The 13,874-nt window shown below is 44.6% G+C and overlaps 1 protein-coding gene across 1 annotated transcript in view; it reads left to right on the top strand.

Annotated features, from left to right (window-relative positions):
- The window catches only part of LOC144107843 (uncharacterized), a 119,068-nt gene extending 109,038 nt beyond the window's left edge, over positions 1 to 10,030 (top strand). Inside the window, exon 3 of the mRNA XM_077641057.1 lies at positions 9,607 to 10,030. Coding sequence (XP_077497183.1) covers positions 9,607 to 9,930 — 324 coding nt within the window. The 3' untranslated portion in view covers positions 9,931 to 10,030. The remainder of the gene's footprint in view (positions 1 to 9,606) is intronic.
- The last annotated feature ends 3,844 nt before the right edge of the window (positions 10,031 to 13,874 follow it).

Raw genomic sequence — 13,874 nt, 5'->3', positions numbered from 1 at the left:
GGAAACATCAGAAGCAAAGGAAGAAATTATGAGTTTGCCCGACAGTGAGTCTCCTTCTACTAGTTCAGAACGCGACTAAACGGCAGAGGCGTGTCCAAGAAACCCCGGAACAGCGGCAGCAGCGGCTCGAGAAGGAACGTGCGTTTCGAGAGAAGGAAAACGAAAAGCGAAAAAAACAGCTTCGCAATCACCAGGCTTAACCAAGCTAAGCCACGGCCGTTTTTGTTTGTGCAGGGGGAACAGTCTTTTCTGTCCGTTACCCTACGTTCATCTGTTGTATGTATTTACGTTCTGGCTGTAGCCATGTGCAGTGCAACAGCGCTTGTGTCTGTCTCTTATTTTCTCTCGCCCCTTTTGTCAGCGCTGTTTCGTCGTTTCGTTCATCATGAACCGAGCAACCCAACTTAGCCTTCTTACCGGTTGTATTCAATCGTCGCTTAAATGCAGCCTAGAAACAGCAGTTGCTCATGAGCGAATTGGAAGTTCTCTGGCTTCAGAGTGAGCCCTGATGACTTGTCTCTAGCACGGCTCGAAGCCTTTTTAAGCGATTGTAAAAAGTTGAGGAGGAGACTGCGACGTGATCAAATTAGCTATACGAGACACATTTACCATTTGGAGGCCAGCCAGTACTGTTTTTCATTACACGCAGGAAAATTGCTGGGGCCTAACGAAGTCAAAAAGGCATTACCTTGTACCTGTAAAGACCATCGGGCGTTATGAAGGCGGTCTTCTCACGATCTCTTTGATCGGCCTCGATTTTCCAATATTCTGTCTTCAGGTCCTTGAAAGTGCAGCATTTGGCTTCACATAGGCGGTCTAGGGCATCGTCGATGTTGGTTAAGTGGTACACATCTTTCTTGGTTACGTCGTTCAGTCGGCGGTTATCGACGGAAAACAGGTAATTACCGTCCTGCTTCTTCACGAAAACGACTGGGGCTGCTTAGTGGCTCGGATCGCTAGATGTCATCGTCGCGCAGCTTTTCCTGAACTTCTTTCCGGATTGCTTGACATTAACGCGCCGAGACACGGTAGGTGCTTTGATGAAGAGGGCTGGTATCTTAATTTGTTGTAGTGCGATGCATTGCAACAAAGCTTTGTCGTTGTTTTGATGATGCAGAAAAACAGTCGCTTTAACATTGAAGGAGACTGCGGATCGGTTCTTGTCTTTGCTCAGGTTGCACTGAGTTGATGTCGAAGGTTGTTGGGTGGTCTTGGAAGAGCAGATCTCTTCCGGATGAGTCGGATAGAGCGAAGGCATCTCGTATGTCGGTGATTTTATCGAGAAATGCAATCGCCGTGCCTTTGTTGACATTTTGATGCTCTTCGCCGATGTTTTTGAGCAGTACTTAAGTTTGACCTTTGCGGAAATGGTCTGCAATAAATCCGCTGTATTGCAAGTTATCTCCCATCCCGTCAAGGCATGGTCCTTCGTTCTTCCCGCGCTGTGCTTCCAGAGTTACAATGAATTACTGACCTGCCCAAGCCTACTCCCTTCTCAAGACCATATCTAGTACATTGGGCCTTTCTTCACTCTCTTCGTTTTCTTCTGATTCACGCTCCATCGTTTCTCTCGCTGCCAGTGCCGAAGTTCAAGTTTGTGCTCTTTCCTTCCGTATTCATTCGAAGATCCTCCCCCCTGCATTATGAGCACTGCTTGCTGGCTTTCCCCTTCGGTCGACTGTGGAGAAAGGCTGTGCTACCGACCGACCCTATCAAGAGCGGCAGCGTCAGCAGAAATACTGAGTTTTTCAGACCAAAAGGAAAATATTACTCTGAGACTCTTCCCACGACTCGTTTTCACTGTCGTAAATGCCGTAGAAATAAATTGTTTCTTAGTGACTCCTTCCCCAAATCATCACGAGATGACAGCAGTGCCGTATTTTTCGAAACTTTGCTATAAACGCTCCACTTCAAGCTTCTGCGGGACAAGCAACGACACATTACCTTCAACAAACTTCATATTATCAGTAAGATTGGTTAGTGTTTTTTCAACCGAGTTTTGCTCTAGCCGAATGGAATGTAGTTCATCCACTATATCGGACTGCTGGTGTTGTATCAGAGGTATTTTCATGTTAGTGCCAAACATCGGCTTTTCCTATTCAAGCGACAGAGGCGCTGGATTTGGCTGTACGTCTCCCGCAAGTAAAAGCAATGTTTGAAAAAAAAATGTGCGTATCCGGAACAGAAGGCGGTCACATGACACATAAGGCGTACAATCATGAACACAGCGGACTCTTTGGGATCCTGCGCCGATTTTCTAACCGGTTTAACATTCACACAAAGGCAAGAGTAACGAACTAGATGAAGAACCTGACATCGGCGCCAGATCCCGGTGTGGTTGGGTGCGATAGCTGTTTATGGAGGTCACGCTCTTTTTAGTAATTTTCAGTATTCCGGAATGCCGAAGGTCGATAAACCTCGGCGCAAATATCGATGTGCATGCAGAAATTTTGGAACAAACTTCATCATCATCATAAGCCTCACTAGATCCACTGCACGACAAAGGCCTATCCCATATCTTACAATTAACCCCTTGCTGTGCTAGCTGCGGCCACCCTATCCACGCAAACTTCTGAAGCTTCTGCACACGCCTGAATTTCAGCCGCCCCCTGCTACGCTTCCCTTCTGTTAGAATTCAGTCTGTTACCCTTAAGGACATCGGTTATCTTGCCTTATCATTGCATGCTCTGCCCGAGCACCTTCCTTCCTCTTGATGTCGACTAAGTTGACTTTAACCCGCGTTTTTTCTCTAACCTAACCTCCCAACTTACGGGCTCTCAATGTTACACCTGTATTTTTGTTTCCATAGCTCGCTGCGCTCCCCTTAGGTATAAGCCCTGTCGATGGCCTACATGTTTGTGCCCCTTAGCTGAGCATCCTTAAGATACAGCTGTTGTACACTTTTCTAATAAGGGACATTGGTAAACTGCAATTCATCTGCTAGAACCTTCCGAATACGTTCCCCCCGTTCTTATTTTTCTCGTTATCTCGCTCTCATGATCCGGATCTGCGGTCACTACCTGCCCTAAGAAGATGCATTTTTCACCATTTCCAGCGCCTGCCAGCAATTTTAAACTGCTTTTTCATTCATGGGCTGTTGAACACTACTTTGCCTTTCTGCGTAAACATTTTTAGTCCTATACTACTCTGCCTGTCTAAATGACTGATCATATTTGGCAGTTCCTCTCCTGAATGACTTAGCAAGCCAATGTCATCGGCGAGTCGCAGGTTAGTAAGGTATTCTCTGAAACTCTTGTCCCCAGCTGTTCTCAATCAAGATCTCAGAATACCTCCCGTGGACAGGCGGTGAATAGCATTGGCCAGATCGTGTCTCCCTACCTAGCAGCCTTTCTTTATAGAATTTTATTGCCTCGTTTATGGACGATTAGGGTAGCTGTGTGCCCGCTATAGATATCTTCCCGTATTTTTACTTAAGTTTCATCTACACTCTGCAAGTGTAGCATTACTACCTCTAATTTGGGACTACTCTGCCATTAAGGTTAGCTTTGGGGAGGACTTCATCTTTCAGCAGGCTTCCTGTATTCCTGGAAGCTACGACATTGGCCTTGCCTTGATAAATTTGTGGGAGTAGACTTTTGCTGCAAATATGCTAGCAATTGGCCTGCTGATGTGAGTAGGAATGTAAAATTATTCAGTTTTACGCTGTGTGTTATTTAAAACGCTTGGCGTTACGGGTTTGAAACTTGTATTTTCGCGGTTAGTCTACCCTGACCAGTATTTTATTTCTGTAGGTTAGTGTGCATAGCAGCGTTTCTAGTGGCATTGGGCTGAGTTGATATGTTTTCCGACAATAACAACAATGACGGAAACACAGACAGGGATTCAGTTACGGTGGTTAGACGGTTAGGGCTTTATCTCTGCATTCATGCGTAATTGCTAGAATTTTTTTCCAATTTACCAACCTGCATGGCATAACTCATATGGCTAGCTATAGCAGTGGCACAGCGCAGCCACCACAAAGTGTTTCCGAAGGTCGCTGTCCTCGATATTTTCGTGAAGCTTTGGTAAATGTTGAAAGCCACCGGAACGAGGCTTTATCACTTTGTGACGCGAGATGCAACCACGTTGATCTCGAATGGTACCGCCACGCGCAACCCCTCCTACACTGTTCAATATTGTTGTAATCCTTTATCGTGTTTTATCTCAGAAATTATTTGCCAGATTTACTTTATCGCGCCCGAGAGCAGTGCCTATCCTATTCCTTGAAGGCTGCAAGCACGCTCGTTGCAATCACCGCAGCCGATCCTTCCGCCTGTCAGTGGCCGCAAGATGCATTCGGCGCGGGATACCCGTGTGTGGCCTCTGCCTTCGGTACTGCCTTTTGATGCTGCTCGAATTATCCATAAAGCTATGGGCGGATATTCCAAGCTTTACTCTTAAAAGTCTGTTATAATCTATTAAAGAATGGTCGGAGTAGAAGTAGCCGCCCAAATATGGTGTTCAAGTCAGTGTTATTGAGGGTGTCAGTCAATGTAACTTTTTTGGCATTCGAGTAGTTTAAAGCCACAGTGATGGCTCAATGCCTGTGAGTCTAACCAATGGGTCCTGGCGTTGCGCAGGAAAAACTGCTGAAACTTTTTTTTTCTCGAATACGAAGTTCGACTTTGAGATTTCTGTTGCCACCTGCTTTAAGAGAAAGCCATTTGAACTTTGTAACTGATCAAGCAGACGGCCGCGCTCACATTTTATTCAGAAAACACACCGAACTAGCCCTGTGACATGTGAACGATTTGTGACTTGCGGGTGACTAATTGAGCGCTCCATCAAAAATAAAAAAAAAGGTTGCTCAGGAGCAACACTGGGCACCTATGGTAAGTGCGCTTCTATGAGAAGCTAACTGCTTAAGGCTTTTTGATTGGATTCAGAGCAGTTAGCGCACTTTTTGGCTGCCTGTTTGACATGCGAGAGCTTACTGTGATTACCTTTGTGCTTCTTAGCTCTACATGGATGCAGCGAGACGAAGAAATTGCTTTGGAGATGGGAAAATTGAGGCTATTTCTTAACTAAGGATACATGCCCAACACTGTCTTCGACAGCGATGAGGATGACGTTCAATGTGATCCAAAATTACTTTCTAATTGCCAAACGCCTACTGGACATAACAATCCATTCCTTATAAACAAGTTCTCGAAGACATTGTAGAAAAAAACTCTTTTGTGTTCATGCGCGAGAGGCGAGACAGGCAAACCAGAATAAATCTTACGAAGCAACAAAAAAAAACAGGTTCTTACGCCAGTGCACACAGCTTCTAAACATTAACTATTGGGTGCGCAGCTCGTACGAGTACTCGTGTAATATTTTTGATGAAAGAATTTTAGAAAAAAGGCACTTCTACAGCCACTCCGAAGAAATGCAGAATAATTTCCTTCTCATCATTCTTTCGTGAACATTGCAAGTGCTGCATTTTCAAAAGCAGTAATAAAATGAAGAACGCTTTACACAGGTTGCACATATATAGGTGCCAGATACATGCATAGCATACATGACGTTCATAAGAGATTTCACAAATTTTTTGAAATGAGCTTTTTAAGTAAAAAAATCTCTTCATAGGAATAGCACTGACACCGCTGTAGCATCTCAGAATACAGCTAAGAGGAGCTACCTAGCTGGCTGGTTAAGTTTAACTAGCACTGTTAATCTATATAATTACTGAGAAGCGAGTAGCCCACTGTAAGTAATATATATATATTCGTTTTTCGAATTTCTATAAGGTTGTTACTCTCGGCGCTGTAGCCCAACAAATTTTCGTTTAACCATACCAAAATACATGCGCTTTCAAACTTCAAACTTGAAAGGCTATTTCTTACTTACGAAGAAAAAGGAAGCTGAGACAAAAGGCTTGTAGCGCCTGACGATGCCTCAGCTTCCTTGTACATTTTGCAGTACAGTGAAGACGCAAAAAAAATTGAACATGTAGAAATCAAACAAACATTAAACGTTTTACAGAACAAAGCAAAGAGAAAGGGGTTCAAACATTGCATGAAACATGATCACGGCGGAGCAACAAACATGACATAAAACCATGCTTCGCTTGCACACAGAAAACAAATAAGTGAAATACACAAGACTTTTCAATTGTATTAATACTGTTCAGGCACAAAAAGGGGCTGTATTTATTAGGTAAGCTAAGATGACGTCATAACGTCGGTGCACAAAAGATTAAGGATTTAACATGTCATTTTGCATTAAGTAGCCCTTGGTTATTGCATTAAAATGTTTTAGAGAACGCTAAAGTCAAGACCACCCGAAAAATTATTTAGGGCGGTAGGTGCTTGATAGATGATTTGCTGTTTCTTGTAGTTGGTACACGTCCTAGGGACTAGTTTCCTATGTGCTCGGAGGATATACTGTGATGAGTAGTTGTCTGGAATGGTATTATACAGCCGGTTTTTGTAGATAATCATCACCATCATCATCAGCCTTACAGCACGCACTGCAGGCCAAAGGCCTCTCCCATGTCTCTCCAATTGACCCTGTCCTTTGCCAGCTGCATCCACCCTTTGTATGCAAACTCCTTAATCTCAACCGCCCACCTAACCTGCTACGCTTACTTTCCCTAGGTATCCACTCCGTTATCCTTAAGGACCAGCGGTTATCTTGCCTTCGCATAACATGCCTGCCCAAGCACATTTCTTCCTCTTGATTTCGACTAGGATGTCCTTAACCCGCGTTTGTTTCCTCACTCATTCTGCCCGTTTCTGGTCTCTTAACGTTGCACCCATCATTTTTCTTTCCATGGTTCGCTGCGTTGTCCTTAACTTAAAGTGAACTCTTTTCGTTACCCTCCACGTTTCTGCCCCGTAGGTGAGTACTGGTAAGATACAGCTGTTGTACATTTTTCTCTTGAGGGAAATTGGTAAACTTACACTCATGATCTGGGAGAACCCGCCATTTGCGCTCCATCCCATTCTTATCCTTCTAGTTATCTCCCTCTCATGATCCGCATCAGCTGTCACTAACTGTCCTAAGTAGACATATTCCTTTACAACTCCCGGCTGTCACTGCCAATTGTGAAGTACTGTTTCCTTGCTAGACTGTTGAAAATTACCTTGGTTTTCTGCATGTTAAATTTAGACCCAGCGTTCTGCTCTGCCTGTCTATCTCATTGATCACGATTTGCCGTTCACCTCCTGAGTGACTCAGCAAGGCAATGTCATCAGCGAATCGCAGATTATTTAGGTATTCTCCATTTACTCTTATTCTCAACTGTTCCCAATTCACGGCTGGGAATACCTCCTTTAAACAGGCGGTGAATAGCATTGGCGAGATCGTGTCTACTTCATGTAGATGTTTTGGGGCAAACGATAAAAATATGCCTGATCCGCTTTACGCAAACTGTGTTTGAGATAGAGTGGTGCTGTAGCCAAATATTGAGGATAACCGTGATACCCTTCAATTGCTCGTAATGCCTTCTTTTGTACATGTATCAGTTTATTGTAATTGCCTTTAGTCGTAGTGCCCTAGACGAGACAACAATAACACAATCTGGAATAAAAAAAGTGCGCAGTTTATAGATAAGTTCAACCATTTAGGTAGGACTTGGGAGATTCTACAAATGCAACCAGCTGTTTTACAAAGATCACATATAAGATTAGTAACGTGAGTATTCCAAGAAAGAGTTTCGGAAAACCAGACACCGAGGATTTTGAGACTACTGACTCTATCAATTATTGTGTTCCCGTAATGAATGTTGACTGCATAGCGTTGATGGACAACGTTGATGGACCAAACTATAATGTAGGTAGTTGCCTTCAGGTTTATGCTCAGACTATATGCCTGCAGCCACGTATGTAATCTAGTTAGGTAATTGATGGTCATACTTTCCAGGGCAGACAGTGAAGGGTTGTGAAAAAAAGCTTCGTGCCCTCTGCGTACATAACAAGATCAGGTGAATTTAATATTTGGGAATATATCATGAATGTAAACTAAGAATAATAAAGGTCCTAAGATGGAACCTTGCGGAACACCTTGGGTTATGGCTAACCTGTCGGAACAATTCTCATTTATTTGAACATGCTGTAAACGGTTTTCTAAATAGCTTGTGTTGAGATCCAGGGTTATTCCGCGCAAACCGTAGGCATGTAACTTATTGAGGAGAATGGTATGCTGTACGCAGTCAAACGGCTTGCGAAAATCAAGAAACAAACCCAAGGTGTATCTTTGCTCTTCAATATTATTGATAATTTTGTCTTTAATTTTAGCAGTGATTGTTCGGCGGACCTGTTCTTTAAGAAGCCGTACTGTGTAGAAGCTATCATGTTATGTTTGTCGAAAAAGTTCTGCATTGTGCTGTTAATCGCAATCGCAAAGTCTTTTGATAATACAGGTAATACAGAAATTGGCCTATAGAAGATTTCATTCCTGTCACCCCCTTTATAGATAGGACACACACGAGAAATTTTTAAGTCATCTAGGAACACTCCCGTTTCAAACATAAGATTTATAATGTGAGACAATACGCCAGATGTCGATGAAGAGACGTACTTTAACGGCACAGCTGCTGCGTGGTCATACCCAGGCGATACGTCGAGAAGCTCTAAGCCAAAACAACCTCTCCAGTGAACATAACTCGTCGAAATAGCCAAAATTTTTTGGTTCACAGCGCCCACGGTAAGTGGTATCGAAATTCTAGGAATTGATATGGATATTAATTGGTGTGGGCTACACGCCTCTCAATCATTAAGCAGCCTAACAGCAACAGGTAAAAAGGTAACTATTCAATATTAGTTAACCAGCATGCTAGATACCACGTCCTAGTTGTATTCTGATGTACTACATAGCTGACAAAGCTACGATGAAAAAAGCGCTCTTCTAATTCAAAAATCCTATATTTAAAAATTGTTTGCGTTTACGTTTCTGGGGGCTTAATGTTTAACGGCGTAGTGAAGGGCTCAGGAATTTTAGACAACCTGGTGTCCTTTAACGCGCACTGACATTACACACTACACGGGTCTGTAGAATTTCACCTCCATCGAAATTCCACCGCCGTGACCTGGATCGAACCCACGCCTTTCGGGTCAGCAGCCGAGCCCCATAACCATTGAGCTACCGCGGCGGTGGCTAAAAACTCTGTAAAGTCTTATGTGAAACACCCTGTAAGAGGCAAGGGGCATTTCCTTCTAAGCCTGGACTGCTTTCGGGCTTTCACATAAATTAATTGTGGACTGGTTGGTACCACAATTATCAATAAGCCTGACTACGCCCAATGTGGGGAAAAGGGCTCTCCAATTAACCAAGTTCTTTGAAAGCTGCGGTATAATTTTTTAATTGTGAGGGTTCCACGATGTAGCACTCTTGCACACAAGCGACAACTCACTCCGCAATCAATCAGTGTATGATCAATCATTGTACGCATGTATTTTTCATGCACTTTAGGAAAAAGGAGTTAAAACTTCAATTCCAAATAAACATGTTTTTTAAAACCGCTTCGTGGGTAAATTATTGTTAAGGCCAGGGTATTACTTCGGTCGCATGCCGCATCTTCCATGCGTACCTTTCTGAGTGCAAAGCACTGCTCGCAGATGCTCATTAATTAGTTGCCAGATGCAGTTTTCATTGGAACTTGAGGCCATTACGGAATCGCAGGAGAACGCCGGGGGTGCTGCCTACGTGGGTGGTGGCGGTGGAGTTGCTGAGGACGACGACGAAGCGTCGCCGTATGACCGGCGGCTCTTGCTGCAGGAGCTGGTTGGCAAGCGAGGCTTCGGCGAGAGGAAGCGGCGCGGATTCGGCGAGAAGCGGAAGCGTGGCTTCGGCGAGAGGAAGCGAGGGTTCGGCGAGAAACGACACCTTCCGGTGGCGTCCGCCACGCTCCGCCGCAGCCTACTGGCAATGCCGTCGGCGAGGAACCCGTCGGGTGCCCGGGTGCTGCTCTTCGAAGAGAACCCATTCGAAGGCTCTCTGCAATGATTACTGCCGGCTATCCTAGTTGCTGACAGTGCAGACTGGCAATGCGCTCTTCAAACGCCCGCTCACTAATGGTGTGGAAGCAGAAATGGAGCTCAACGAGGTGCGGTCCATGTTGGAGCTCTTTCGACATGAAATAAATATTTGGGGCGCTTACCCTATTTGCTTCTGCTGCTTGTGATGCTGCGGGCTAGCGTTGTGCGTCTTTTTTGTGTGCAGTACTTTATGTTGAGAATGCAAATAAACAATAGATTTGTATCGCAGCCTCGTCTTAGCCCTGTGTGGCTTGAAGATATGTTCTCTGGGTACGGAACTTTCCGTTTTAGCTACGATACAGTGGTTAACATTCAAAGGCGCAATCTGATGACCATATTCTCACAAGACTGTTGGGAAACGAAAAAAGAAGGATAAACAAACAGAAAAAAGGAACGGAAATAAAGCCACAAATGCCACATAAAAGAACAGATGTCGGTTGGGAGCATTTGTTTTGCAGTAATGCAATAACACGCCCAGCAAAGCCCGCTACTGGTGACCAGATTTAGCCGGGAAACTTCACAGGATAACGTAGAAGTCATTGCCCTTCAAGAGAATTTAGCTTCCTTCATCCCTAGGATTCTGACCCATGCCCCTCGAAAAACCGGTCGCGCCATCTCGCGACAGCCAGCAACGTGGCGGTGCGTAATCCAATGCGATGAAAAATAACAATTATTACCTCCTCGCGTATAAAAGCTTGAGATCAACTCTCTCGTTTAGGTGTTAAATGCTTCTTAAAGTTTCTTTTTGTAGAGTTTCATCTATGTAGCTTACATGCTACGTTTACCATGCGCAATGAGCTACGATAGCATGGAGCCTATGGCGAGGTCCTAAAAAATACCCCACTTGACTTCACTTTATCGCTGACCACAGCCATGATTTACAATATGTCGACAAGCTCTCGGAGCTTCAAGTAGCGTAATGTCCTGCCTTTAAAGAAATATAAAGTATTTTACATTTGAATTGAGTAAAAGTTTCCTGGCGCTGTTTTTCTATTGATCGTGCATCCTCAGCATCGGCAAGAAACGTGTGGCGCCTTCTCTCGGTGTGTTGGCAAGGCGCAAGTTCCTGCTACATTCTCCCTGCAACAGCGTCCCTGCTAAGCGTCCCTGCTTTGGTAGGTTGCTTCGGGAGGTTGAGCCGTGCCGTACGAATGCGCACTTTTATCAAAAGTTCCCCCATCGGAGTGAGGCTATGACCATGGGGTGCTACATAAAATTCTACAAGAAAGCGCGTGCCTACTATGTATGAGGTATATAGAGGAAATTCTAAGGAGACTCTTTTGCTTGACAGGTATATTTTTTATTAAGCGCGTACAGTGACCTCGCAGGCATAGATGATAGTGGAATTGCGTGCGAATTAACAGTGCAAAGCAATGAAACTTCCAGGTAGTTTTGTTCAAGCAGTGAAATGCGTTCACTAATACTAGAGCTCACTCACCGATACCTTTATATGGCTCTTGCACTATGCATTGAAAATATTAAAATCGTGGAATAATGACTAGACTTTAACACTGATATTATTGGCCTCAATAGCAGACAGCTCTCTCTTCAAAATTTTTGTCGATGTGGTGAAAGTGCAGCACGGCAGCGTTGAAGTGAATGCGTTTTATGGCAGTAGATAATTTGGCTAATGTAACAATTAGTAGTGTGGTAGTTCACAGCTTTTTTTTTCTAGGTTGGTAACGTGCCTCTCATAATTCGATCGTTCGCCGTCGATAAAGACTTTATCATTGCTGTAATCGATGCTAGTTTCGGCAATTTTGTCAACGGTGTACGTAAGCTATGAACCGCCAACTAAGACTTCATAGAATGGCATGCTGGGAACTATTCCGAAGAGTGGGCCATCTGTTCGGCAAGCAAGTAAATACGCCGTTACCCAGAGCAGCATTCAAGAGTCAAACCTTCATTAAATGTTCTTTATTATGATTTAAATTTGCTCAGAAATGAACAGATTGTCGGATAACACGACATTTCAAAGCTTACTGGGTTTCTCCAGCGCAGCGGCTGTGCGCTCCCCACAGCCCGCTTCTGTAATGTGCCGGTCGCGTGATTAATTAGCGACAGGACGCTACGTGCGCGCGGCCCTGAATATGCAGTGAATTTACCGTTTTACGAATAAGTGCAAGAATACCCATAGGCACTCACTCACGAGTGGCGCGAACATAATATTTTTTTTTTTTGCATAGGGTGCAGACCTACCCCCGTCTTTCATATTTTTTTTCTGTCGCTCTGCTATGTACGTCTCGCTATCCTCACTCTTTGCCTTTAATTCCGCTGGTTGCAGTTCCGGTGCTTGAGAGATTAGATTGCAATCGCCGGGCCGGCAACATTTTTAGCTGCCTTTTTGTATTTTTGTCAGTTGTTGCCTCTGAGGCGATTGGCAAACTACTAATTCTGCGAGGTGTGGCTCCGGGGGAGTTGTAGGGGATTTTTAAGGACACAAACCGCGGGTGTAAGAAGAGGAATCTGTTTTCGCAAAAGATTAACACTCTCCCGCGACTTTTAAATGCGCCATGATTGGTTTCCACAGCCTACCACGCCAAGCAGTCGAAGCAAAGTATATTGCATACAACGCCGCAGGCCATTTCTTTAGGATGACTGTCTTTGAAGGGTCGATAAGTCGATAATGGTGGCCGGCTTGTGTGTAGTTTGTATCCCTTACTTTCTGAGAATACTGGCCAAAGTTTCGCTGACACCTTTTACGTACGAAATGCATCCGCGTTTTTGCCACTGGCGTGTCCTTAGCGTAAGGATATAGAGTTGTTTTTGTTGCTTCCTTTTCGATTTTGGATGATACATCGGGTGAGGAATCTTGGGTATCCATTTCTTAGAAATGTTTTCTTTTGCTGATGATGAGTTTTAATAGCGCAATGGCAACCTCGCACCAAGCGTAATGGGATTGAGTGCTTTCTTAAACCCAAGGTTAGGAGAAATACCATTTTCCGAGCACTTCAACTCAAGGAAACCATGCGCCAGGCTTCGAGCAAAGTGTGCCCATTGGAAACCAGTGGGTACACGGCGGCACTGGGGAACGAATCACACACCGTCCTCGAGCCTCATGCTTAGAGCGATATGCCATTGCTGTTGTCGCTGATTTTAAAACCAATAAGCAAGAATTGGGAATCGCCTGAACCAAATCTTGCTTGAATTTCACCCTACCCTTCGGACACAATTTTTGGCAGTGTTCCTCTCACAAAAAGCTACGAGAACAAGACGCGCTGTTCACAGCATCAAAGGGATGAAGAAGAGGAAGGGGCGGTACTCTATACCTTGGCCAATCCCCCCCACTTGGGTATGTGCCATATTACTTGAGGAGAAGAAGAAGAAGAAGAACGTGAAGAGCCAAGGATGTGAGCAGGTGCATGTGCATAGGTAGGGAAATATTCTTTTTCAAGAGCTACACGGGCAGCCCGTTGCAGGGTAGTAAGGGGGAGGTAGAAAATGACAGTGGGGAGGGGTCTCCTGCTGTGGTTTTGCCTGCCTTTCTTTTTTTTCCTCCTTTTACTTTTTCTCGAATCGTGGAGCGCAGACCGTGGTTGCTTCTTGAATGAAAACTAATCATTTTGACAGATTTGCCTGTCTGGTTGGGTTTGAAGACTTATAATAAACTGCACATCTCCAACCAAAAAACTTTAATTTTAACCCGACGTTTGGAATCCGACTCAGCTCCTTCATCAGGGGTTACTGAGGGCAGTAGCTAGCATCTTTTTGGAGGAGAGGAGGGGGTCAAAGGAACGAAAGTTGTAATGCGAGAGGCGTGGGAGAGGGGGGGGGAGGGGGTTTAGGCTGTCAGTCACGTTGTCCCACTGTCGGGAGGTGGTGAATGGCGACTTATTTTCGTTGAGATGAAGAGCGAAGACCCTGGGCATATACTGGGGCAGGTTTTCTTTTGTGCGGTTGATGGAGGCGAAA

The sequence above is a fragment of the Amblyomma americanum genome, chromosome 10, assembly GCF_052857255.1.
Source record: "Amblyomma americanum isolate KBUSLIRL-KWMA chromosome 10, ASM5285725v1, whole genome shotgun sequence".
NCBI classification, from domain to species: domain Eukaryota; kingdom Metazoa; phylum Arthropoda; class Arachnida; order Ixodida; family Ixodidae; genus Amblyomma; species Amblyomma americanum.
The sequence above is the reverse complement of the archived record's forward strand: the minus strand, read 5'-3'. Positions and strand labels throughout refer to the sequence as shown.